Source organism: Meleagris gallopavo, chromosome 16 (assembly GCF_000146605.3).
Source record: "Meleagris gallopavo isolate NT-WF06-2002-E0010 breed Aviagen turkey brand Nicholas breeding stock chromosome 16, Turkey_5.1, whole genome shotgun sequence".
Taxonomy (NCBI): Eukaryota; Metazoa; Chordata; class Aves; order Galliformes; family Phasianidae; genus Meleagris; species Meleagris gallopavo.
The window spans coordinates 6,754,023-6,779,268 of NC_015026.2; the positions used below are offsets into that span (position 1 = coordinate 6,754,023).

Sequence of the window (25,246 nt, forward strand, 5' to 3'; positions counted from 1 at the left end):
TTCTTACGACCTTTTCTCTGCATTTGCATTTTTTTTAGAATACACAGATGATAATGCTCTGATTCCCAAGAATTCATCTGTAATTGTTAGAAGAATCCCTATTGGTGGAGTAAAAGCTACAAGCAAAACATATGTTATGTAAGTATACATAAAGCATTGTATTCTTTGTGAGATGTTTCTTCACTGTTTGGGTTGATATTAGTTACCTAAGGGCATTCATATTGTGTATTTATTTTTAAAGCTGCCATTATCTTTATCTTTGTAATGGGGTGGATTTTAAGTACCTCTCCCAAAACAGACTTACATTTTTAGGCCTGCCAGCAGCAGTGACTTTTGAGGTGGTTCTGTTGGCTTTGTTCCTGGGGCTGACTTCCTGGGACCCAAGGTTTCAGATCCTGTTTCCTCTACACGAGGAAATTCCTTATTATTATATATATTACTCTATTTTACTTTGTGGTAGATAGAAATTTACACTACAATGCATATTTGTATTTTGTTTCCATCTCAGTAGTCTGCTTCTCAATGTGAGACCTTACTTGCCATTTCACAAAGACAAAAATGCAAGATTCTTATGGCCCAAACCTGGTATTTCTGCATGCTAGCGATAGAGGATGGAGCAAGGGTTACCAGTTGGTGAGCCTTGCAAGCAAGAAGTCTTATGCATAACTGATTCCTGTTAGTTTCCTTATGACAATAATTGACTCATGCAAGTGAAAAGCACAATACCCTTAAGTTTACTGCTTTTTGTGGGGGTACCATGAAGGAATAGCTGAGGCTTTCCTGACTTTAAACTCAGCAGGTGTGTTAGCATGCTGCCAAATGTTACTATTCAGCTTTCTGTTTTTCTCTTAATTAAGCTGGTATCTGTGCTCCAGGTTTTCATCCTGGTATTCTTGGAGAACAGAGAATCATGTGTTTTAATTATAATTAGATTACGGGATTGTTGCTGTCATTTATTCATTCACAGAGTCCAGTTCTGCATCAGCTGTTAGCATTGTTTGAATGGCCCAGTTTTCCTGCCTTCCCAATATCCCTGTCCACCACAATTAGTAGCTATTATAACTTGTGGTTTTGCCTCACCTTTTTAACGTTGATTCTCAGCAAATAAAGTTTACTGACGAGTTACAGTTTGTCTCTAACAAACACTACAGCAGCATCTTGGTACCCATGAAGTATTTGCAAGCAAAAAGGTTGAATTTATGTGGCTCTGCACGTGAACTTTAGTATATTACTGCCATAGTTGTTTTAGCTCTTTCAGGTGCTACCTGGTAATCCTGGACCATACAGCACTGTGTTTATAAACATCACCTTGTTTTAGGGCTTAAGTACGTATGCCTGCTGCTGTCTTGTTGGTGCATCCTCCATCTCTGGTTGGATGGCACCCCCTCTTGGTATCATAATGCTGCTATAAAAATAGAGGACAGATGCAGCTAGTATCAAAGATCTGAGAAACATCTCTGTGTGGGGATAGAGGAAGAATTGTGCTGCTGTTTTAATGTTGAAAATTAATGAGGTAGATTAGCTTTCTATCCCTTCACCTGGAAACACGGCAGAAACAAGTGGCAGAGTGGCTAAGTCTTGGGAATTATGAGCATGTGCTCTGATGATGGAGAGGCCTTTGTGTTTTGTTCTTCACATAGTCTGTTCTTCAAGGTAAACACATAAACTGTTGCACGGTAATCTGAAGTATTTCCAAATACCTCCTCATCTTTGGGGTATGCAGTATGAGCCCCATGGTTTTCTAGCAGTGGCAGGGAACAGGAGCCTTTCCCTGCATACATCAGTTCCACAGCAGCCTTTAAATTGCTGCTGCTTATGGGACAGTTCCAGTGTTTGAACTGTTTGTGAGTTACAGCAGATTCAGAAGCAGTGTGCAGGTATGGACCAAACAGTATGCGAAATCTCAGCAAGTTTTAAACATAATAAATATTTCCTAAAATACTGTAGAATTTTCAAGATTATTTTAAAGCAAATTCTGGCAATTAAGACCTTTTTTTTTGTCACAGGAATCCTAAATCGCACAAAATGGTAGAAACTCCTTTCAGGTGACATTTCTACTACTATTTTTAGTCAATATAGAGTAGCTAACAAGTTCTAATATTTTGGCAGTTTCGTGGCAAATATAGCAGATATCTGAACGCAATGCTTGGGCTTCCACAAACAAACACAGTTCTAAAAACTGTGAAGCAGAAATTTTTGTTACTCCTTTGTTAGATGACTGACTTCTAAATTAATTTTTTTTCACTTGAGTAAATTTGCACTTGAGAGTATCTAGACTAAGTGCTCTTTCTTAGAAATGAAGGTATTGTATCAGCCAACTAATTGTAACACTAGGGGTATATGGATTGGCTAAAGCTGGCTTCATGTTTAGAATGTTATTTCAGGGCACAAAGCCATAGTACAGACTTCATATTTTTGCTGCTTACGTAGCAGAGACAAAATGCCTGAGGTCTTCTGCTTGCACTGTTACATATCTGTAAATATATCAGATTTATATCTGTAAATCTTAAAATAATATTTAACAAAGTAGGAATGTGATTTTTTCATTGTACTGAATGTACGGAGGGATAAGAGTTATGTATGAATTTCTACTTTCACTAGGCTTTCAGAACATGATTGTTCAATGCTCAGGTTTTATAATCTCTTTGTACAAGTGCTTGTCTTTAAATTCTGATCACCTTTATTTCTTCTTCTAGAAGTCGAACTGAACCAGTGAGTGGAACATCAAAAGCAGTATGTAAAAACACAATCTCACACTTTTTTCTACACACTGCACTTAATTATAAACAATGTAGTCTTACATTAATTTTCCAAATATTAACTTAATCTTTTCAATCAAAACATAGTATATGTTGTAAATACAATGTATTTGATTCGGAGTAGTAAAAACGGAGTAATGATATCATTTGCACAATTCTAATGTGAATATTGGTATTTGTGCTTAGTAATGCATTGTATTTCATATTGAACATGCTAGAATATTTCCTGTATGACTCCTTGTTGTACAGATACTGTATGATCGCTTTAGATCGTGTAGGTTTGAGGTTTGCACAGCTGAACATGGTGCCATGTTCTACATCTGTCTGTCTATAGCTAGTGATATGTATGTTTGTATAGGTTGTTGTGTGCTTTTTGTTTCTTGCAATAAAAATGTTTGGAGTGTATTTTTTGCCATTTTCACATTGTATCACTTAGTTTTTGTTTTTAAATACCTTTTTTTGCCTAATGGTTTTTGAAAATGTTATCAAAAACCACTGAGAAACCATTATTGTTAAACTGGGTATTGTTTCTTACTTTTGACCTGGGGGTTCAAACAAACACCAAAACAACATCTCCCGTGCATTTTCTGAGGACGTTTCTGCACAGCTAAATAATTCCTTTTCAAGTCCTTAAACACTTGAGTGTTTGCTCCTAAAACTGTAATTGAAGTGATATTGTTTGGGCCCCTCTGAGTACACGAATGTCTTGAAAAATCAACTTGAATTTGAGTATCATTGAATATCATTGCTACAGAGTGGTATTCTAAAGCTCTGCATTTGGACTTTTCACTTTATCTAATGAAACAGTTTAGTGTAAGAGCTTAACTGTAAGTGAAAATGTCTGAAACGTGGTGTACAAATTTCAGCACAAGGTTAGAGCCTGGTGCATTTGTGGCTGAGTCCGTGTCATCTTTCTGAACTTTCCTTTGTAGTGTGTGTTTGAATTTGGGCAGCCTCAGAGCTGGATGCCGCTTTAATTTCCCAAAGATTAAGCCTCTCTTTAGTATACCACCATTTTGAATTTACGTTTGGAAAAGGGGCAGTGCTTTTCTTCAGGCTTGAAAACACACTGTTACTCTGTTGCTAAAATATAGATAAGTACACAAGGAAATACTTGATTGGTGCTGACCTAAATATTGACTTGCCACTTGGGTCAAATATTATGTATTACTCTGAATTTCAATATAGTCCTTACAGTATAAAAATTATTGCTTGGTGGTTTTTATTTTCATCTTTAAGTATAACTGCTTTTTCTTCACTAGAATGGTGTGAGGCATTACACTAACCCTGGATCATTGGATCTGATCACTGTCTGGGTTGTTAGGATGACGTAACCTAGAAATTCATAAACTCAGTGTCTGTGTTCTGTGAAGAATACAGCCTCTGGTTCTCTTGGAACGGTTTGCTATCAACTTGAGATCAAAACCTTTTTGTATGTAGATCTAAAAAGACTTAAGTCTGAATCTGACATCCGTAATTCAATCCCTGATTGGTTTGAATTCCTTTTGTGACATAAATGCCTCTCATTGTGAGTTCAAGTTAGCTTAACTGGGCCAGTGACCCTCGTAGTTAATGTAATGCATTTAAGTAACCACGTTTATAGTATTTGATCTAATTCAGATGGGTTTTTATTTCTTGGAAACAGTTATTTTTCTTTTTGTTTACTAGCATGTGTATAAACACAAACCACATGTTCATAAATAAAGTTAACATTCTTTTAGCCTTGTGTGTTCCCTGGCATGTGTGTATTGCATTCTTAAGTAGCATCTTACCATAAGCTAATGTAGATACCTCAAAAAAAAAAAACCAAAGGTATCTGGAGTGTGTTGGGGGGGTAGTGTTAGTTAGAGCTAATTAAATAAAGGGAAGACAAAGCAAAAACATTTCCCTCTTGTTTGTCAGAGGGAACTCTGTGCCCGGTTTGGGTTGTGGGTAGGCATAGGGAGGGTGGAAACCTCCTTGCATATATATATGTGTGTATATATATATATGTATATGTATATATGTATGTATATGCATATATAAAAATTAAAGATGACTTTGAAAGCACTGCGTTGGCAGGGGCTTCTAGAGTTGGAAGTACAGTGAGATTCACTTCTAAAGGCAGCTCAGATTTTGTCTAATGATTTTTTTTCTTTTTATTTGCAATAAGTACAGAATCACATATATTTAAAAGTAGAGCCTGGATCTCAGTGTGGTAGGAATAAATTGCTGGGAAGCTCACCAATTGCTGTTCAGCAGTAAGGCAAAGGCAGCAAAACTGAAATGAGTCAAAACAAAAAACCAAAAAAACCCAGGATGCACAAAAGCTTGCAGCTTATTTTTTCATTATTTCATTTTTTCATGATATCTGTCATTCTTTACTTCCAAATGTGTGTTGTTCAATTGTTATTACAACCAAATAAGGACAGTAGGTTATCTTGCTTTAGCGTTAGTATTTCAGGGACTGCAGGAATCTCCGTTTGGTATTTGTCCGTACAGGCTGCAGAAATGTGCAGTTCTGTTTGTATTTCAGTGCCATGAAATACAGCTGCAGTGAATTTGCAGTTCAGCTAAGTTCTCAGGTCTTAGAAAACCACTGTAACTTAGATCTAGCATTCCAGCAGCAAGATTAGCCTTTTCCCTGTTTTCTGTCCCCTTTTCTCTTTACTTCATTACCTTCTGTTTTGTCTTCTGTAAGAATTGAGAGTTGATACATCTGACTGGCAACTCTGGGTTTTTTTCCCCCAGTTCTATTGCAGTACTGCACAGGATTCCTGGAGGTGTTTCTGCTTGATTGATCGGGTGGCCTGGCAGCAATCAGTTCAGCTGAAGTGTAATGGGGAAAAAAATAGGCAAGAGTGCAGAAGATGGCCATTGGGCAAACTTACTGCATTATCTGCTTGCTGCTTTTGGTAGGAAGGAGTACTGTCACCTCCTTAGGAAGTTAGACAGTTGCCTGTAGGCCATATAATGCATCTTCCTAATAAAATACAAGAACTGATTAATATCTTGTTTGTTACTCATCAGTACTAGACCGTTCAATGTGTCATCAAATTTCTAGGCTCTGTTAGGTAGTGTCCTTAACTTTTAATTTGCTCCTGAAAAATCACCAAATGATAGTGGCTAAGTTGTGCCTCCAATGAGAGAACAGAGAGGTCTGTCTTTCATGTTTAAAGGAGTGGCACATGGAGTGTTGTGCTTTTCAATACTCAGTCAGACATCCTTTTTAACCTAACTAATTGTAAAATCTTCTGAAAAGGAAAATGAGTGATTAACTAAAACCAGTGTTTCACTGGAGTAAAGATTCATCTGCAGATAGGTATTTTTTCCCCACAATCTGCTAAAGCTGTTGCCTTGAATTCTTCCTCTCTGTTAGGTAATAAAGTTTATTTTTCAAGGAAGGGTTGTTTATCTCTTTTCTGATCAGCTCATTGATCTCTCAAGGAGGCCTGTTCAGGTTACATGCTGAATTTTTTTTCTACTCCTTTGAACTTAAAACATAAGTCAAATTCTGAGCGTCTTTCTGGCAATGCTTTACTAGTGTGAGCTTACTGCTGCTTGTGGCATGATTCAAAAACTGGAAAAGGATGCTTTCCAGTAGTGGGAAAGTTACACTTTGGATCTCAGTGAGCATTGTGGCCTAGTGGCCTTAAGACCTGATTCCTTCAGGCTGATCCTGTAGGTAGCTGGAAGGGAGAAAAGTGGTTGCAATAGAGAGAAAAAAACTGTTATGTTCTTGTCATTATTTCCTTATTGTATACTTTGTTTTCTGGCTTTTGTGCATTTAGTACAAGGCTGTTATTTGGAAGCTATTTTTGTCTGATAGTAGGGAAAATATTGAATTCTTACACTTTCCAAACTAATTCATATAGTATGTGCTCTAATAAAGTAGTAGAAATCAGTTTTCTCAGTTTTCATAGATTACTCTGTCATGGTAAGCCCCTTTATTTCAATAATTTGATCAGGATTTTGTTTGGTAGGGTTTTTTTAGATAGGAAGCTGATAGATTGCTTTTGTGATTGATGCTTTGAATTGATATTTTTATTTGGGTTTTCTGGGCTGTGGTGAGATTGGCCCCCCTCCTCGTTTAGAAATAGTTCATGGCTCGGAGCTGATAGACCTGTGCTTTAATTTTGTAGGCTGCCATTGTGCTCCCAAAAGCTTAACCATGTGCATTTATGGATGGTGAAACATTAAGTGTTTAACTTACAAATTGCAGTGAAAATAAGTTTCCCCATGATGCTTCCTCCTCAAATAAAAGTAAATATTATTTTAAAAAATCCCTTCGAAATGAAAACTGACGGTTTCCTTACCTGTTTGACGTTTATGCCCTTGTAAATGCTTGACCTCCAATCTCTTGGAGCTACTCATCTGCAATAAGTCGATCTCAATTGGATTTGGTTGTTTTTGTTTCTTCTCATTAACCATATAGACACCCTTAAGCTCTCATTTGTTTGGACTTTGTTTTGAATGAATACAAATTATATATTTAGTTGAAAATGCATCTTCAAGAGACGGGCAATATAGTGCAGGCTTTGACTACAGTAGAGGTTAAATGTTGCCATGTTTTGATTGTAGAACTTGAATATGTGTTTAATTTTTGTGAACAGATTGATGACTCTTCTGCATCTATTTCTCTGGCCCAGCTTACGAAGGTATATATATATTCTTGTCAAGTATTAAAAAAAAAAGCATTTGCTTCGTATTTTTAAATGTTCTCTTGTGATCTATAGTTGGCTTACTGTTGTAATTTGAAGAAATCTTTAATTTTTAATAAGATTTAAGTATTTATTTTAATTCTAAACTGTGTGTAAATTTTGATACTATCCTGTAAAGAGTAGTTCCCAGTTTGGGAAGATGGAAGGGGAGTACCTTATCAGCCTCAACATAATGTTGCAGTATTACTCATCTTCAAGACACAAAGAAGAAGCACTTCAGAAGCGGTTTACCGTTTTTTCATACGTTTCGTTAATTTTTCGTTGGAAACTAACACAATTTTTACAGAAGAATTTAATTGGCTGTAAGTTATGGACATTCCAGAGGGCTTTGCAACAGCCAAAAAACGAGTGTTTCTGTCACATGGACAATTGCATGGCTATTTTTGAATTTCTAGTCTTCCTAGATACAGATCCATTCCTGAATGTTGCACAGTTTTATAAGCTGTAGTATATATAGTGGGCAACACAATCTAATTTGTTTGAACACAGACTGTAAATTGTGTAAATGTACCTAATTGTTTATAGGAATATACCAATGTGTATGTGTGGCATATTAGCAGATGTGACCTTCTGAAACTGTTGTAATGCCATGTTTTGCTATGAAACTGCTTGCATTCTTTGCTCAATAATGTGTGACTTTGTCTGGGAAAGCACTAGTGATTGCACTTTGAAAAGGCTTAGTACTAGCCAATTAAACTGCTAGTCATCACAATTCAAAGATCAGAGAAGGCAGGGACTAACGCAGAGTAGCTGGAGTTTGTTCTTCTGACAATAAATGCTGGAGTTAACTTCCAAGAGAGAAGTCTGCCCTCTGGTAAATTCTTCCCTTACCCACTCAGAAAATAAGTTCTATCCATCTGGCCAAAAAACAAAAGCCCTTCCAAAAAACCAGTTGGAACGTAGCCACCTAAAGAAATTGGTCTCCATTAGTGCTGTCCCTGAATATGTCCTTGGTTCTGTAAGCTCATGTCAAGTTTTTTTCTAAAATGTGAGAAACTGTCCAAGTGTTGTACACACATTTAAGCTCTCAAGAAAATCTGAGTATTTCAGGAAAGTACAGGAACACACGAAGGCAGCTCCAAACTGTTACGTACCCTAACCTCTTCAGTGCAGACTGGCTTAGTGTGGAGGCAATGTGTTAACAGTTCTGTTTTATTTTCACTTTGTATTAAATGCCATATTTGAATTTTGGTCTATTCCTACTAATGTTTTGTGGGTTTTGGGTGTGTTTTGTAAACCGTTTGGGTTCAAACAAATTAGGCAAGCTTTTGTAAAAGTTTTCTGTAAATGTTAATGGAAATGATTTCATAGATGTCGATCTGTTAATGTTGAGAAAAACTGTGTATGTGAAACGACCGTTTAATAAAATGTTGAAACTAGTTGGTTGCTTTTGTGAATGAATGCATATGAAAACAGAAACATGAGTGGTTGATCTGAATGATAGGTGCTTGAAGGTCCAAATAATTTGCAGTCACTCCCTTAGACCCTGCTTGTATCTGGACTAGTGTATAACAAAACATTTTAACAAATACTGCTTTAAAAAATCAGCTCGCTTCAGTGATTTGAAGATGTAGTTCTGTGTAAGGTTTATATTACATTTTGTATGTTAAAAGGATACAGTGAACTGGGGGGAAAAAAAAGTCCCTACAGGTTTTACTTGCACTTAAAGCCCTTAGTATGGAGAAGATAGTTTGTTGGGGATGACGTGCAGTTTGGATTCTCCACAGCACATGGAGGTCAAATTTCTACCAAAAAGACTCCTTTGTCTTTTTAACATTTGTCTTGCTGAGCATTTACTAAAAACTTGATTCCTTTTAATGCTCCTCTGTCAGAATTTGAGCAAGCAGAAACAGCTTCCCCAACAGCAAGTCGTGTGTCCTTTTAATGCTGCAAAATGTAAGAAGTGCTACTTGCCAACTGTATTTCTGAATTGAATGTACGATGGATATCTTCTCCAAAATAGTCTGGAGCCTAAAAATCAATTTTGAAATACCAGATAGTGGTGGTTTGGGGTTTTCTTCTGTTTGTTTATTTTGACACGTAGCTTCAGTCCACATTGTTGAAGAAATTTGGATTGGTTACACAAGTCTTTATGTAAGGTACAAACAGAGCCTAAGGTTTTGAGTGCCCAAGAATGTTCTTTTCAAGTAGATTAACAGGCACATAAACATCATGTAATGGCATAAGGACTCCCCAGAACATCTTCAGGACAAATATATTTTATATAAGCAGCTGTTTTCATGCAACCTCAGCTAGAGTTGTGCTGCTCTTTACAGGATTGGATGAGTGGTGTTGTCTTTGGCTGTGTGGAATTAAATGTGTTTCTAATGTGTGTGTCAAATAATTACCTGTTAAACAGACTGCCAATCTGGCTGAAGCCAATGCTTCCGAAGAAGATAAAATAAAAGCTATGATGTCACAGTCTGGCCATGAATATGATCCGATCAAGTAAGTGTTGATGAAATCAAATCTTTGAAGATTGCAGAAAAGTATTATAGAGTTGTTTGCTTTAAAGAGAGATACACATGCCTACCTTTTTTTTTTTTTTTCCCCAAAAAACTTTTTTAGTTATATGAAGAAACCGTTGGGTCCACCTCCACCATCATACACTTGCTTTCGTTGTGGAAAACCTGGTCACTATATAAAGAACTGCCCAACAAATGGGGTAAGATTGTGGCGGACTGCTGGTGTTATTTAGTTGCTTTTTTATGTATTTATTTAAACTTAGTTACTTAACAAATATATAGACATTCATTTTGAGTCATTTTTCCTAAGGTGAAATACAGAGTTGCAAGACAATATTGCAAAGCCCTTGAAATTTCAAGGGTAAAGATGGAATTATAAGCATAGAACTTCCTTATTTTCCTCAGTAATAGGCTTTAAATATGCCCACAGGTCTTTCTTTGTGTATCTTTTTTTATATTTTGATGCACTTCAGTTTAATTGGACATTTTCCCCTGAACTTCAACCTTGTGACGGCCGTCGGTTAGCACTTTGTGTTGCAAGGGGATATTTCTGTTGACCCAATCTACTGCAGATTTGCACGTTGAGTATTCGTACCATTTAACATTAGTCACTCACAGACTTGTAGGTATGAATCGAACCTTCATACGTAGATGAGGAATTTAAGTCTCTAGTGACTGATTCAGAGCTCTGAAATAGACTCCTCCTGAGCAAGAACTTATTTCTGTCTTGCTGGAATAGTGAACTGGGGAATATTTAACCACTGGAATATATTTAACCCCTGAGGAGCTGGAAGTTGTATGAGTGTCTGTTAAGTTCAGAATACAGCTCAAACCTTTGAAACATCCAGACTTTACTTAAGCAAATTAATATTTCAATCATCCAACCCTCACATCAGAGAAAAGGAGAGGGATTAAAAGCTTTCACTGTTAATCTTTGAAATGTCATTTAAGCGTGGCCCTTCAGTTGAAATGTCTGCATTTCTTTTCTTAACAGGACAAAAATTTTGAGTCAGTACCTAGGATTAAAAAGAGCACAGGAATTCCCAGGAGTTTCATGATGGAGGTGAAAGATCCCAATACAAAGGGTGCTATGCTGACAAACACTGGAAAATATGCTATACCAACTATTGATGCGTAAGTATGGGAGTTTCCAGATGGGACCAAAAAGCAAATGAGACCATATATAAACACCTGAGTGGCAATTCACACAAGTTGTTCAGCATCAGTAGTTGCAGGAAAGGAAGCACTGTTGTATCTTGAAGTCATCAGTGTGATGACTTCTCATAGTAAAATAGGGTGGTCTCACTGTTCATCCCTCTAGAATTGAGTTAAATGAGTTGTAAGCTAAGAATCCATATTTCTGCAAAACATTTTGTTAGCCTTTACAATCAGAATTGTTCTCTTGAGAAAGTTTGATTTGCTCCTGGTTTGTGCTTCAGAGGTTTCCTGAAAGGTTTAACAAATAGCTGTAGGACTGACATTTCCTCCCCCTCTGTCTATCGGATCTCACTTGTGAAGCAGTGAAGAGAAAATACTAGTGTGTTCTGAGAGTAGTGTCTGCCTCTATTCCAGTTTTAGAATGTTTGGTAACACTTCTGTTTTTCTGGTTTGGATCTTCTTTTGTAGAAGCTGTAAGTAGACATTTTTAATTTAGAAAATGTAATTTCTCAGGGATAAACTATATCCTGAGCTTACAACTTTGGTTTACCCTTTGGTACTGAAGTGGTGGGATTTGCTACACATGATTTCCAACTGTCAGTTGTATTTCTAGTCTACACTAATTTCTTGTCTGGTTGAACTCACAGTTGGGAGAATTCTCCAGAAGGGATAGACACTCCCTCTGATAGTGTTGTGGCTGTAGAAAAAGTTTTGATCACAAGGCTAATAATGAATTCCTTTGATAAAGTCAAAAGCTTGGAAAAGTTTGGGTTTTTTAACCCATATTCAAATTATTTTCTTTTTCCTTTCCCTCCCATCTCCTCCCTCCCTCTAGGGAAGCTTATGCTATAGGAAAGAAGGAAAAGCCTCCTTTCTTGCCAGAAGAGCCATCCTCCTCCTCAGAAGAGGATGATCCTATTCCAGATGAGTTGTTATGTCTGATTTGTAAAGATATAATGACAGATGCAGTTGTTATTCCCTGCTGTGGAAACAGTTACTGTGATGAATGTAAGTATTACTCCCACGTTTGTTAATTCAGAGCATCAAACATGATCTACTGATGGGAGAAATAGGAGCTAACAAAATTGGTTTTGTTACCAGCTCTGTTTAGTGCTGGAGTACAGCCTAATTAGGAAGGTATAAAGGGAGGAAAAAATACAGAAAGCTTTTGTTGTCTGCAGGAAGATGGGTATGAGAAGTGTACTTATTTGTGCAGGTCATTACAGTGGTAGGTGTTGGATACATTTACTTTGTCTCCAGCTTTTTCTTTCCTTATGCAGTGTTACTGTTATGTATCAGAAGTCTTGACTTACTGTGAACTGAAACAAGTGGATAGTTAGTTATTCAACCTAAGTTTTTCTAGTGAGAGAAGGTGAAGAACTTGTGAATCTGAGCTTACTGGTGGTTTTTAGCAATGTTTTATTTGTTACTTCAGGGGTGGTTGACAGCTCACTGTAATAGGTAATGGGAAGAAGGACTGGCTGAGATGGCATGATGCAGTCTACTCTGCAGCTTCAAATGTTATAGCATTTAAGTATTGAAACTATAGTTGTTCACTGCAAATTCTTTTTTTTATACTATTGAACACTTAGAACTTTATGCCCTCAATTCAAGACTCATTAATCCATTAATCATGCACATGATTTTATAAATGATTACAATTCCCAAAGTTTCTCAATGTGCCTAAAAATTATATTGATTGTTCTAATTATTCACAGGTATCAGAACGGCATTATTGGAATCTGAGGAACATACATGCCCAACATGTCATCAAACAGATGTGTCTCCAGATGCTTTAATTGCCAACAAGTTCTTACGTCAGGTAATACGATCACTTTTACATAAACTGTAAGAAAAAAAATACTTGTAAAAAGCTGAAGTGGAAGAGAGTACTGATTTTTGTCTCCTTCAGCAAGGCTAAGTTGAGTAAGGCTAAATCTACTTCTCAAGTACACTGTCTGTTACTGCAGAAAACCAACAGCTCTTTAGTGGCAGTTGGTGAACTACAGGCACTGGTTTGTTTGTTTGTTTTTTGCAATGATTGTCTTGCTTTGGGATTCAGTGTTAATGCTGAAGTCAAGAATTCTAAACACAAATACATTTACTGAATTAATTACACATGTAGTTTTATTCCTTGGAAGCTTTTGTTTTGTCGCTGAATTTTCTTATGACTTCTTTGCAAATGTTTTTCCACCTATAGGCTGTGAACAACTTCAAAAATGAAACCGGCTACACAAAAAGGCTCCGTAAGATTCAGCAGCAACAGCAGCAGCCACCACCACCACCTCCACCTCCACCACCACTAATGAGACAAACAATAACACGCAACCTGCAGCCCCTAATGAGGCCAGCAATTTCCAGACAGCAGGATCCACTAATGATTCCATTAGCTTCTCTATCTTCTCACTCTGCTGCTGCCTTGGCCCCCGGTCAGTCTGTTGCAGCTGCACTACCAGTAAATCCATCTTCTGTCCTCGTCTCTGATCTCCCTCCAGCAGTGTCTCTGTCTCTCCGTGGTGAAAAGCCAGATGGACCTTTTCGGTGAGTTAATCTGAAGCTCAGCACAAATACAAGACAACAAAATGCTTAAGTTAGATTCTTCCTCTGAAGCTTCGTGGTGATTTACGTATGGATCGCTAATGGCAGTTCCCAGTAGTTGCATAAGTTCTGCTTCTTGTTTTTGCTTTGGATGAGGATACTTTAGATTGGAGTTGTGCCTCATTCAAGAACTTCTCAGCTTTTCTTGTTTGATTCCCTGTCAGTCATTAAGAATGAATCCTGTGACAGGATTTCTTTTCCTCAGCAGCCCTTTAGTTTAATGACAAGCAATTCCTAAAGTGATCATTTAGCTATCACGTGAATACTTTTTGAGTGTATTAGTTTTCCTGTTACTGAGGAGACAGTGTTTTCATGAAAAGTATACAATGTCAATTACAGGTAAAATTACCCAGGTGTTTTCACGTTACTTTTTTCTGCAATAATTCTGTCATCCTTATTATGATGTCAGAATCATCTTCAGTAAAACACAGTGTAGTCTGACCCGTACAGATTTGGGTAGTAGTTCTTTAAAACCTTGTAAGTTTGAAGTGTTTATAAACATAAAAGTCAAAGTCTGCAATCCAGTGAAGTTGACTGAAAATATATTTAAAATAGGAACTATTGTTTAGGGTTTATATCCTTCCGACTTTAAGCTTTGGATGCAAATAACTGCTCTGCCCGAAGGCTGTCAGGCTCAGCTGTACTGTCGAGGCCACAGGGTCACAATTTTAAGGAAACCTCTAAGGCAGCTTTTTGAGCTAGTACATAAGCATGTCCTAGTAGAATTTAAGTTCTTCTTGCATCTTCCAAAATTGAGTTTTAGTGTGTGGGTTATAAGTACTCTAAGCCTTTCATTTGCAGCTAGTTTAATAAAACATTTTTCCCTTGAACTTTCTCCAGTTCAAATTGAATTCAGTACTTCATTTGCAATCAGCCAACTTTACATTTGTAAATCTGGTGTAGATTATTTTTTAATTTATTTTTTCTTTTACAGTACTCAGCCTTTTCTTACTTTGAACTTTGTATTTCTAGTAGCTCTTCAAAACAGTGTAGTTAAATAAGAAAATTTGTTGGTTATTTTTTGTTTAGTGATCCAGATATTATACCTCCTGCTGCTCTGGTGACTGCTGCTGAGCTTTCTAAATCTTCCTCTTTGGCAATCAGCAGTTTGTTGGAAGAGAAGGTAAATTTTATTTCAACAGATATTTGTATTTTAACCGATTTCAGCCTATTCTTGTATTTTAATTAATCTTATTTTCTAACAGTTTGCGTTTATTCACAAGGGCTATCAGGTTCCTGTACTAAGGCAACCAGCAATACCTAGTCTTCTGGGCCCACAGGGACAATCAATTCCCACAACTGGTAAGTATCTGCAGCTTTAGAATTAAAAAACAAACAAACAAAAAAACACGTCAGGTAAACTGAATGGATTTTTTTCCTTCTTTCCAATCCAAAAGGTCATCCAATGAGAATTGGTGCAATTCGCTCAGCTGGTGGCAGGCCAGGTTGGGAACTGTAAGTATATTCTACAGAAATTCAATATATTATTGCTTGTAACATTTTGAATATGGCAGTGGCACATAACTTAGTTGATTTATAATGATACAAGTATATATATATATATATAAGTATGTACAGACAATTATATAAGTATATATATAAGTATATATAAATATATATATATATATATAAGTACGTACAGATAATTGTGGAGTGGTAATTAATTTTTAAATGGCTTTATTTGAGTTAGGTCTAACACAGGGGATCCGTGCTTCCAAAAAGATTGTTTAAAAGAAGGCTACATTGCATAATTGAAGAGGACTGGCTGTGAAAAATGAAGTCTTTTTGAGGAATCAGTGATTTCGTATTCAAATTAAATATAATTAAAAGACCAGATGGAAAGCCCTTTGGCTGAATATGGTCAAAGAAGTTGATTTCATGGACGTGAATGTCCAACACTATCTTTTTCAGCAACTTAGTTTATATATTGGTTAAACAAATTTCTGGCAAATTCAGTGCTCCTATTTTACAACTGTTTGGAGTTTTTTCAGTCCTCTTGAACAGCTAGACTGCTTTCTCTCACTTGGAGAGAGAGGAGTCCATTTTATTTATTAATCATAGTGTTAAGTTTTCTCTTTCATTCAAGTAAATATTTGTTATAGATAAATTTTAAGTATGCGTTACGTTTATAAAATCTTAAGGATAAATCAAAACAAAAACAAACATCCGTCCCACAAATTAGGTAAAATCTCAGATTCAATAATAAGGAAAATCACAATTTAGGAACGAGGACAAGCCAAATGCATCATCGTGAGGCAACAACATAGGGTGCCAATGTGGAAGATGTTAAAAGAACTTGAAGAGAAGATTAGTTAATATTTGTGCACTACTTTGAAGATTGGAAATGTGAAATATTAGATGTTTCAAGGAGTGGCAGAGAAGCAATGGGCACTTGTCACATGGGAAATGGGTGTCTCTTTTAAGCATAGGCAGCCTCCATCTATGGTTATGAAGATGAGTGTAAGCAGAGAAGACTGAGGGAACTGTTAGGAGTGTGAGGATGAGAAAAGCAAGTGTGAGGATCAGGAAATGAATGTAGACTGAAATGACCAGAAGGCAGGGAGAAAAACACTTAAGTTCAGAACAAGATGTGGTCACCACCGTGCTCCTGCTTCATTTGCTTTCCTCTTTAAAATCGGGGCCAAGTGTAACAAACAGTGACACATGTTTTTGGGTTTCTTTAGAAGTTCAAATCGAGGACGCCCGCATAGTGAACGTTCCCAAAGGACTCAGGCCCCAACACTACCAGCATCAGCACCAGTCTTTGTGCCTGTGCCTCCACCTCCCTTGTATCCTCCACCTCCCCATGCACTTCCTCTTCCACCGGGGGTACCGCCACCACAGTTTCCTCCTCAATTTCCACCTGGTCAGCCTCCATCAGCTGGGTACCCTGTTCCCCCTCCAGGATATCCCCCAGCTCCTGCAAACATGTCATCAGCTTGGGTACCAACAGCAGTACCAACGGCTCATTCAAATACCATCCCAACGACACAAGCACCTCCTTTATCTAGGGAGGAGTTTTACAGAGAACAACGGAGACTTAAAGAGGAGTAAGTATTTGGCTCAGTGAAATTGTGGTGTTTTTCATTTTTGTATTTCAGTAGCGTATCGGACTGCAGTTACACCTAAAGTGCATCTGACATAAGCCAAAATTACATATAGAGCATTTTCTTCCAATATACTTTTTCATTGCGGATGGTAAACGTGCAAAACTAGAGACAAATGTAACTCTAAAACTTTCCCTAAAACTCAGAGGAATTCTAAACTGTTTTGCGTAAATAGGATGTTCGCCTTTCGCATTTGCATGCAGTATACATTTTCTCATATCGGCCATGTTTTGTTTCTTGATGTCTTTTTGTAATAAAGGTCAAACTATAATTGTAATAAAGGTCAAACTTATTTTAACAGGGAAAAGAAAAAGTCCAAACTTGATGAGTTTACAAATGATTTTGCTAAGGAATTGATGGAATATAAAAAGATTCAAAAGGAGCGTAGGCGTTCGTTTTCCAGGTAACTGCTTTACATGTCCGTAATGGAGAAGCAGATTGTCTAGAAGAATCAGGAGGAGGTCCACTCCACCTCACTATCTTTAGATGGATTGGATAATTAAAGGGCTTAGAGTTGTTAGGAGTTTCATTTGAAGGTTGCTAGCTCAGATATAGCGGAGCACAGTTGACTTGTAATTTGGCAGCAGTTATTAAGGAGCAGGTGTCTCTTTCACTGAAGTATTTCTGTAACCATCCTTCACCTCCTGACAACCTTGAGGAGGCAAAGAACTGAGTAGGTTTAGTAGCTGGATGTTCTCCTCACCCTATTGTGATTATAGCTATTACCTCAAAGCACTTGGGAGGAAATAAATGAGAGAAATTGTCTTCATTTCCTCTTTTGTTTCTCATGTGGATACATGGAGAGATTTCAACCTGGACTGCAAAGTGATGGCTTGCGCTAGTGTCTTGTTGACATTGATAATTTTTTCTTAGGCATTAAAAGGTCAGATGTGTTTATAATGAAATCTTAAATTGCTGAAGGACTTCTAGAGGAAGAGTGAGCATGTGCAGAATAATGAGGAATAGTTACTTAAAAACTAGTCAAAGAAAAACTTGTCAAGGAGAATACTCAGGGTAGTTGATATGTTCTATCTCAAAAGATCACTTGGACAACAGACTGAATAGCTATCTATTAGTAATGTTATCAGTGTATTTCTTAGAATAATGGTATAATATTACTTTTAGATAAGACCTTATTTGAAACAGTGTCACTAGCCTTGGTTAGAGATATGTGCAGAATTTTACTAGAACATCTGGCTAGAAGAGTTGATTAAATTTTGTGGTATGTAACCTTGCAGTACAAAGTATTACACGTCCTGTATAGATTTACAAATAAACAGTGAAGTTAAATTAACTAGGTACTTACTTTATTTAGGTATTAACTGGTATTTTAAAATTGGGTTTTACTGTCTTCAGTTGAATTCATATTTTCGTATTGCTTGGTACTGTAGCTATTAAGACTCGCTCTTTTTGCGTCTTACTACAATATAAATTGTACTTCATGTAGTTGCTAAGTAGTGCTAAAAAAATTGTGCACTCATGTACCAGTAGAGGTCAGCATATTCCAACTTAAATATATCAGTAGCTGTAGTAGTTAATTTGATAGAAGCAAGTGGAAATAGACTTACCCTTCCTGTATGTTTTTACACTAACAAAGCAGTGACTGTTTTGTCTTGTAAGCAAAAACTTCTACGCGTTATCAAGCTCTTCAATTTGCAGTAGCATTATGCCAGCAGCTGAAAGAAGCTTTGACATAAGCATTTGGAGATTTAAAAGAATAAAAAAAAATAAAAAGAATAAAAATGGGGAAAACGACTGTTTTGAATTAAATTCTTTTCTTTTTTTTTTTTGTGCTGTGTTTTTTTGAAGGTCCAAGTCTCCCTATAGTGCTTCGTCTTACTCGAGGAGTTCCTATACCTACTCCAAGTCGAGGTCGGGCTCTTCGCGCTCCCGTTCCTACTCTCGGTCGTTTAGTCGTTCCCATTCTCGTTCCTACTCACGTTCACCTCCATATCCAAGAAGAGGCAAAGGGAAGAGTCGTAACTATCGTTCTAGGTCAAGGTCACATGGTTATCACCGTTCAAGGTCAAGGTCACCCCCGTACAGAAGATACCATTCCCGGTCCAGGTCTCCAGTGTTTAGAGGCCAGTCTCCCACTAAACGGACTATACCTCAAGGGGAAGGAGAAAGGGAGTATTTTAACAGATACAGAGAAGTTCCACCATATGATATGAAAGCTTACTATGGCAGATCTATTGACTTTAGAGATCCGTTTGAAAAGGAAAGATACAGAGAATGGGAAAGGAACTACAGAGAATGGTATGAAAAGTTTTACAAGGACTATGCTGTTGGTGCCCAACCTCGACCTCCAGTAAACAGAGAGAACTTTTCTCCAGATAGATTTGGTCCACCTGGAACCAGAAGAGAAAATTCGCCGTATGCTCGGGGACGTAGGGAGGATTATGCTGGTGGGCAGAGCCATAGAAATCGTAACATAGCCGGAAATTTCCCTGAAAAGCTTTCAGGAAGAGAGGGCCATGGTATAAAAGATCCTGCAAAATCAAAAGAGAAGGAGGTGGAAAATCCCCTGGGAGATGGCAAAGGAAATAAACATAAAAAACACAGGAAGAGGAGAAAAGGGGATGAGAATGAAGGATTTCCCAATGCTGAGTTGTTAGAAAGTACGAAAAAAACAAGGGAACCAGGTACAGCGGAGGACATTAAATCAGACTCTCTGTTCATGCTCCCGAGTAGAGATGATGCCACCCCTGTGAGAGATGAACCTATGGAAGCAGATTCTATAGCTTTCAAACCAGTGTCTGAAAAAGAGAAAAAAGACAAGGATAAGCCAAAAGCAAAAACTGATAAGACAAAACGGAAAGCAGAAGTGGCTGCTCCTCCGAAGAAAGACAATGTAACAAAACCAGCTAAAGCTTCCCAAGAGAAGGTGGACACCGATCGTGAAAAATCTCCTCGAATGGAACCTCTTGTGAAAAAGGCAAAGGAGGAGCTGCCGAAGACAGACAGTGTTAAAGCATCTTCCTCTCAAAAGGATGAGAAGGCTCTCGGTACACCACGGAAAGTTCATCCAAAAGTGGCAAAAGATCACCCAGAAGCCAGGCCAGCCAAGGAAGAAAAGGCAAAGAAGGACCATCCAAAAGAATTGAAGTCAGAAAAGCCCTCCAGCAAAGAGGACAAGTCAAAAAAAGCAGTTGAAAAAAGCAAATCTTCTGATGCAAAAACTGAAAAAAGAAAAAGAAAAGCAGATGAAAAGGCTGATAAAGAACACGAAGCAACTTCTGTAAAGGCCTCTAAACCAGAAACTGCTGAATCAAAAACATCGCCAAAAGGGAAAACTGAACCTGATGGTGAGAAAGGAGAGAGAACTCCAGAAAAAGATAAATCTGGTTTTCTTATCACTCCTGCAAAAAAGATTAAACTTAACCGAGAAACTGGCAAAAAGATTGTGAGTGGAGAAAATGTGCCACCCGTGAAAGAACCTGTTGAGAAAGTTGAGCCAAGCAGCAGCAAAGTTAAACAAGAAAAAGTGAAAGGAAAAGTGAGAAGAAAAGTAACAGCAGCTGATGGATCTAGTTCAACTCTTGTAGATTATACCAGGTACTTCATCATTTGTTTTCCTACATTTTCTCCCTTCTCTCCCTTTAAAATTTAAAATCTTTATAATAACTGATGAAAGGAGAAGCTAAATCCGTGCTCAGTGAGTATTTGAATAAACTATGAGGTTTTCTGCTAAACTGTACAAATGAAATTTTGTTGCAGCAAACAAGCAGTCTGAATAGAAAGCTGGTAAGTTCAGTTAATGGGTGACGTTTGACCCTTCTGGGACTTTTTTCCCCTCTTAAGAATTAGCCTTTTGAATACAGCTATATATTGAGTCTTTGTGGTGTCCTCTCCAGGTCTTCCCTCCGTATAACAGATATGTCTGTATCATGCAGTATTTTGTATTTTTAAAATTGCAAGGTACTATAAGTGACTTTTTTTTGCTAGTATGAAATTATGATTTGCAGAAATAGCGACTTGGTTGCCTATACTGCTTTGAGCACATAATTGCTCCTTATTTGCTTGCTTGCTTGTTGAAACGAGATGGTATATCTAATTTGTCTACCACAGATAGAAATAGGACATCAAGGAATTACCTGATCAGACGATTCCTGATCTGAGCATAGAATCATAGAATGGTTTGGGTTGGAAGAGATCTTTAAGATCATCTAGTTCCAACCTCCCAGTTACAGGCAGGATCACCCTCCTCTAGACCAGGTTGCTCACAGCCCCATCCGGCCTGGTTTTGAATGCTTCCAAGGAGGAAGCATTGATGATCTTGTGTCTTTGTTAATTAAATGCATAGTAGAAAGACAATAATTGGTTGCTCATAATCTTAGTCAATGGACTTATCCTTCATCTTGGCTGTCCCCTTAGTTGATCATCTTTTGAAAACGTACTGGAGTTTTACAGGTGAAGCAGAGGTCGTTTTATAAAATACTGCAAAAGACAGCCGTGCTTGCATCTCTACTATTTTGTTAATTCATATTTTTCTTGTTAGCACCAGTTCTACTGGAGGAAGCCCTGTTAGAAAGCCTGAAGAAAAGACAGATACAAAGCGGACTGTCATTAAGACAATGGAGGAATATAATAATGATATAACTGCTCCTGCTGAAGACGTCATTATTATGATCCAGGTCCCTCAGTCGAAGTGGGATAAAGATGACTTTGAGTCTGAAGAGGAAGACATTAAATCTACCCAGCCATCTTCAAACATAGGAAAACCTGCGAGCGTTGTAAAAAATGTGAGTGCTAAGCCACCAAATCCCATAAAACACAATGAGAAAGAAATGGAGCCTTTGGAGAAAATACAGAAAACTACAAAAGAGGTGAGTTATGAAAGCTCTCAGCATGATGTAAAAGGTTCAAAAAGTTTAGTGTTGAATGAAAAAGGGAAAACCAAAGAGCGGGATCATTCTCTGTCAGACAAGGACTCTTCTGAAAAGAGGAAGAGCAGTGTTCAGCCAGAAAAAGACCACTCAGAGCGTGCAACTGAACAAGGAAATGGAAAAAATATTTCTCAATCTTCCAAAGACAGCAGATCTTCAGAGAAACACGATGCTGGCCGTGGATCCACTGCTAAGGATTTTACTCCTAATCGAGACAAAAAATCTGACCATGATGGCAACAGAGAGCATTCTAGTTCCAAGCGTAGAGATGAAAAAAGTGAATTAGCAAGGAGAAAAGATTCTCCTTCACGAAACAGAGAATCTACATCAGGACAAAAAAGTAAACCAAGAGATGAACGAGCAGAGCCCTCCAAAAAGGGGGCCGGAGATTCCAAAAGAAGCAGCTACAGCCCTTCACGTGACCGAAAGCAATCAGATCACAAAACTGCTCATGATTCCAAGCGTTCATTAGAGGAACACAAACCTCTAGATAAAAATTCAAGTAAGGAGAAGGAAAAAGAAAAGGAGAGGGAAAAGGAGAAGGAAAAAGAAAAAGAGAAGGAAAAGGAGAAGGACAAAGAAAAGGAAAAGGAGAGGGAGAAGGAAAAGGAAAGGGAGAGGGAGAGAGAGAAGGAGAGGGAGAAGGAAAAGGACAAAGAAAAGGAGAGGGAAAAAGACAAGGAGAAGGAAAAGGAGAGGGACAAAGAAAAGGAGAGGGAGAAAGACAAGGAAAGGGAAAAAGAAAAGGAGAAGGAGAGAGAAAAAGACAAGGAGAGGGAAAAGGAAAGGGAGAGAGAAAAAGAAAAAGAGAGGGAGAAAGAGAAGGAGAAGGAGAGGGAAAAGGAGAGGGAGAAGGAAAAAGAGAAGGAGAAGGAGAGAGAAAAGGAGAGGGAGAAGGAAAAAGAAAAAGAGAGAGAAAAGGAAAAAGAAAAGGAAAAGGAGAGGGAAAAGGAGAAGGAAAAAGAAAAAGAGAGGGAGAAGGAAAAGGAAAAGGAGAGGGAGAGGGAAAAGGAAAGGGAGAAGGAAAAGAAAGGAAAAGGAGAGGGAAAAGGAAAAGGAAAAAGAGAGAGAAAAGGAGAAGGAGGACAAGGACAAGTATATATCTGAGATAAAGAGCAATAAAGAGAAAGAGCCAAGTTGCAATAAGCCATCTTCAGTACAAGAATCACCAGATGCAAAAAATGAGAAAGAAAATGTGACTGGACAGAATGATAAAACTGGTGTCAAGACTAAGCCTCAGGTAAGCAACCCCTCACGGCTCTCTTCTGATCCAACTCGAGAAACTGATGAGGCTGCTTTTGTACCAGACTACAATGAAAGTGACAGTGAAAGTAACGTATCTGCAAAAGATGAGGAAACTGTAGGAAAAAATTCTAAAGAACAGAAAGAAAAAGCCGTTGACAAGGTCAAACAGGATACAGCAGCTCCTGCCACGGTTAGCCAGCCTGAAGCAAGCAGAAGTCAAAGCCAGAGCAGCCCCAGTGTTAGCCGCAGTCGTAGTCAAAGCCCTGCTGAGAGTCAGACTCGAAGCCACAGCAGCAGTGCCAGCTCAGGAGAGAGTCAAGACAGCAAGAAGAAGAAGAAGAAGAAAGAGAAAAAGAAGCACAAGAAACACAAAAAACACAAGAAGCATAAGAAACACGCCGAAAATGAACCGGAATTGGAGAAAAGCCAAAAACACAAACACAAGAAGAAAAAATCGAAGAAGAGCAAAGATAAAGAGAAAGATGACCAAAAAGTTAAATCTGTCACCATATAGAATGACAGATAGGAAAAAATTGACTTAATTCCTAAGTCATCTGTATTAAATTTTGTTAAAATGTAAACGAATTCAAGCGTTGTAAATAATGACATGAAAGACCCTGTGCTGCACTTAAAATATTGCTGCTTGATTATTTGATTTTTACATCAGAGCTTTATAAAAGTGAACATTTTGTACAGAATTGTGAGTTGTGACCATGTAACATGAAAGGTTTTGCTGGGGCGTCTTATTTTTCACCACCGTTAATTAGTTTGGGTGGAGTTTACTGTACTGTGAAAATTTTCACATTTGACTTTTTTTTTTTTTTTTAATTGCCTGGCAGAAGAAGCTGGTATCAGTTATAAAATATCAGCAGAATGATTTGCAGAATACATTACAGCCCTGTTATGTCACTTTTTGATTACAATAAAAAGTTTTCAGTAAACTTTATTTGGTGTGATGAGATTTCTAGTGGAGCTGAACTTAAGCAGGGAGAAGAGCATCCAACAGAAGCTGCTGGCTGCTTGCTGATGGCTTAAGTGTACGGGAAACTGTGTGACAGTGTGTTTAGGTCTGCAGAGGCTGGCTGAACTTGAGATCTTTGAGCAGATGCAGTATGATGTACTGCCAGGAGGTGCCCTTTTCTCATGTTGTTTTTATATTTCAGAAGGTGTGCAGTCCCACAGTACAGCTGATAGTAACAGCTGGTACTGTTTTAAAACAGTGCTCTGTGTGAAGCTGCCACATTTCAGCTCTGTTTGTTTAGAACTCTGCTATTTGTCAGCAAAAATAGGCACCTGTATTTTAAGCTGTGCTGTAATCTGTATGTCGTCTGACGAGGATGCTGATCACCGGTGTGTTTGGTCTTGATGGAGCTTTCTTTGATGATTCACATTTTCATACAGACTCAGCATGGCACATTGCCATTAAACGTGGGGTTCAGTGAATGAGTTTGGCAGAACAAGAGAAGCCATTAGAGAGGCAGAGTTCTGCTTTAGACTGTCGTAACGTCCCAGAGACAACCGAGTTTAGTGGTGAAACCCTCTGCTGTTCATGGGGTTTGCCCCAAAAGAGTTCTGGGTGCTACAACTGAAGCAGCATTTCAGGGCTCCCTGCTTTGTGGAGGTGGTACAAAAAATGACTTAACGTAGGAACTATTGCTAGGATATTTAGTAGTGCAAAGACAGTAAAATCATTCTTCCTTTTGCTTTTCAGTCGAGTGACTCAGCTTAGATATGGAGCATCTTTTCCTTCTGATGGTTAGAACAGTAACAAACCAGAATTAGTGCTTTGCACCTGTGCATGCCAAGGCATTCTTGGTGGATTTCAAGTGTTTCCTGCGCAAGGTGAAGCAGGCGTTCAGAGGAAGCCACCCAAATATTTACATTCCAGAAGAAAAATAAAGTCTGTGTTATTAAATGTTATTAAATGTGCTCATCTAGCGTTTACTGTTTGTGCTTCAGCAAACTCATTTCCCCAAAGTAAACGCCGACTGTGTGGGATGTGAAGGCATTCTCAGAGTGTCCCTGTGCATTCGCTGGGCTCAGGATGAGCCCACTGGGAGCAGAAGATGCACTGAGCACTGTTCAGTGGCTGGGAACATGCTTTGGCCTAACGAAATACAGAAATAGGTCTGTGTGATGAGTTGGGAGGTGTTAATATGCTTTCTTATTAAGGTTCAGAATAATTAGTAAACTTATGTGCAAGTTTATTTCTGGAATAGCTCCATGAAAAGAGGCAAAATGCTGTATTCGTAACCTGCTGAGAAAGCTGCAGTCAATGCCTGTCTTAATGCTCTGTTAAACTCTCCTCTTTGCAGAGCTCTCTAG

General features: G+C 38.0%; 1 protein-coding gene across 1 annotated transcript; it reads left to right on the forward strand.

Annotated features, from left to right (window-relative positions):
- Window positions 1–16: 16 nt before the first annotated feature.
- RBBP6 (RB binding protein 6, ubiquitin ligase) lies at window positions 17–25,246 on the forward strand. The gene is made up of 18 exons (XM_031555779.1): window positions 17–138; window positions 2,007–2,045; window positions 2,697–2,733; window positions 7,352–7,396; window positions 9,819–9,907; window positions 10,028–10,124; window positions 10,919–11,058; window positions 11,918–12,090; window positions 12,801–12,904; window positions 13,283–13,623; window positions 14,710–14,803; window positions 14,886–14,982; window positions 15,078–15,135; window positions 16,365–16,730; window positions 17,089–17,190; window positions 18,597–20,345; window positions 21,289–22,293; window positions 25,237–25,246. Coding segments are annotated over exons 1-18 (4,548 nt in total). The 5' UTR covers window positions 17–136.

Coding starts and splice junctions, on each gene's coding strand:
- RBBP6 (XM_031555779.1), top strand. Junction 12,091..12,800: donor AAACAGTTACTGTGATGAAT/GTAAGTATTACT, acceptor AATTATTCACAG/GTATCAGAACGGCATTATTG. Junction 14,983..15,077: donor ACAATCAATTCCCACAACTG/GTAAGTATCTGC, acceptor CCAATCCAAAAG/GTCATCCAATGAGAATTGGT.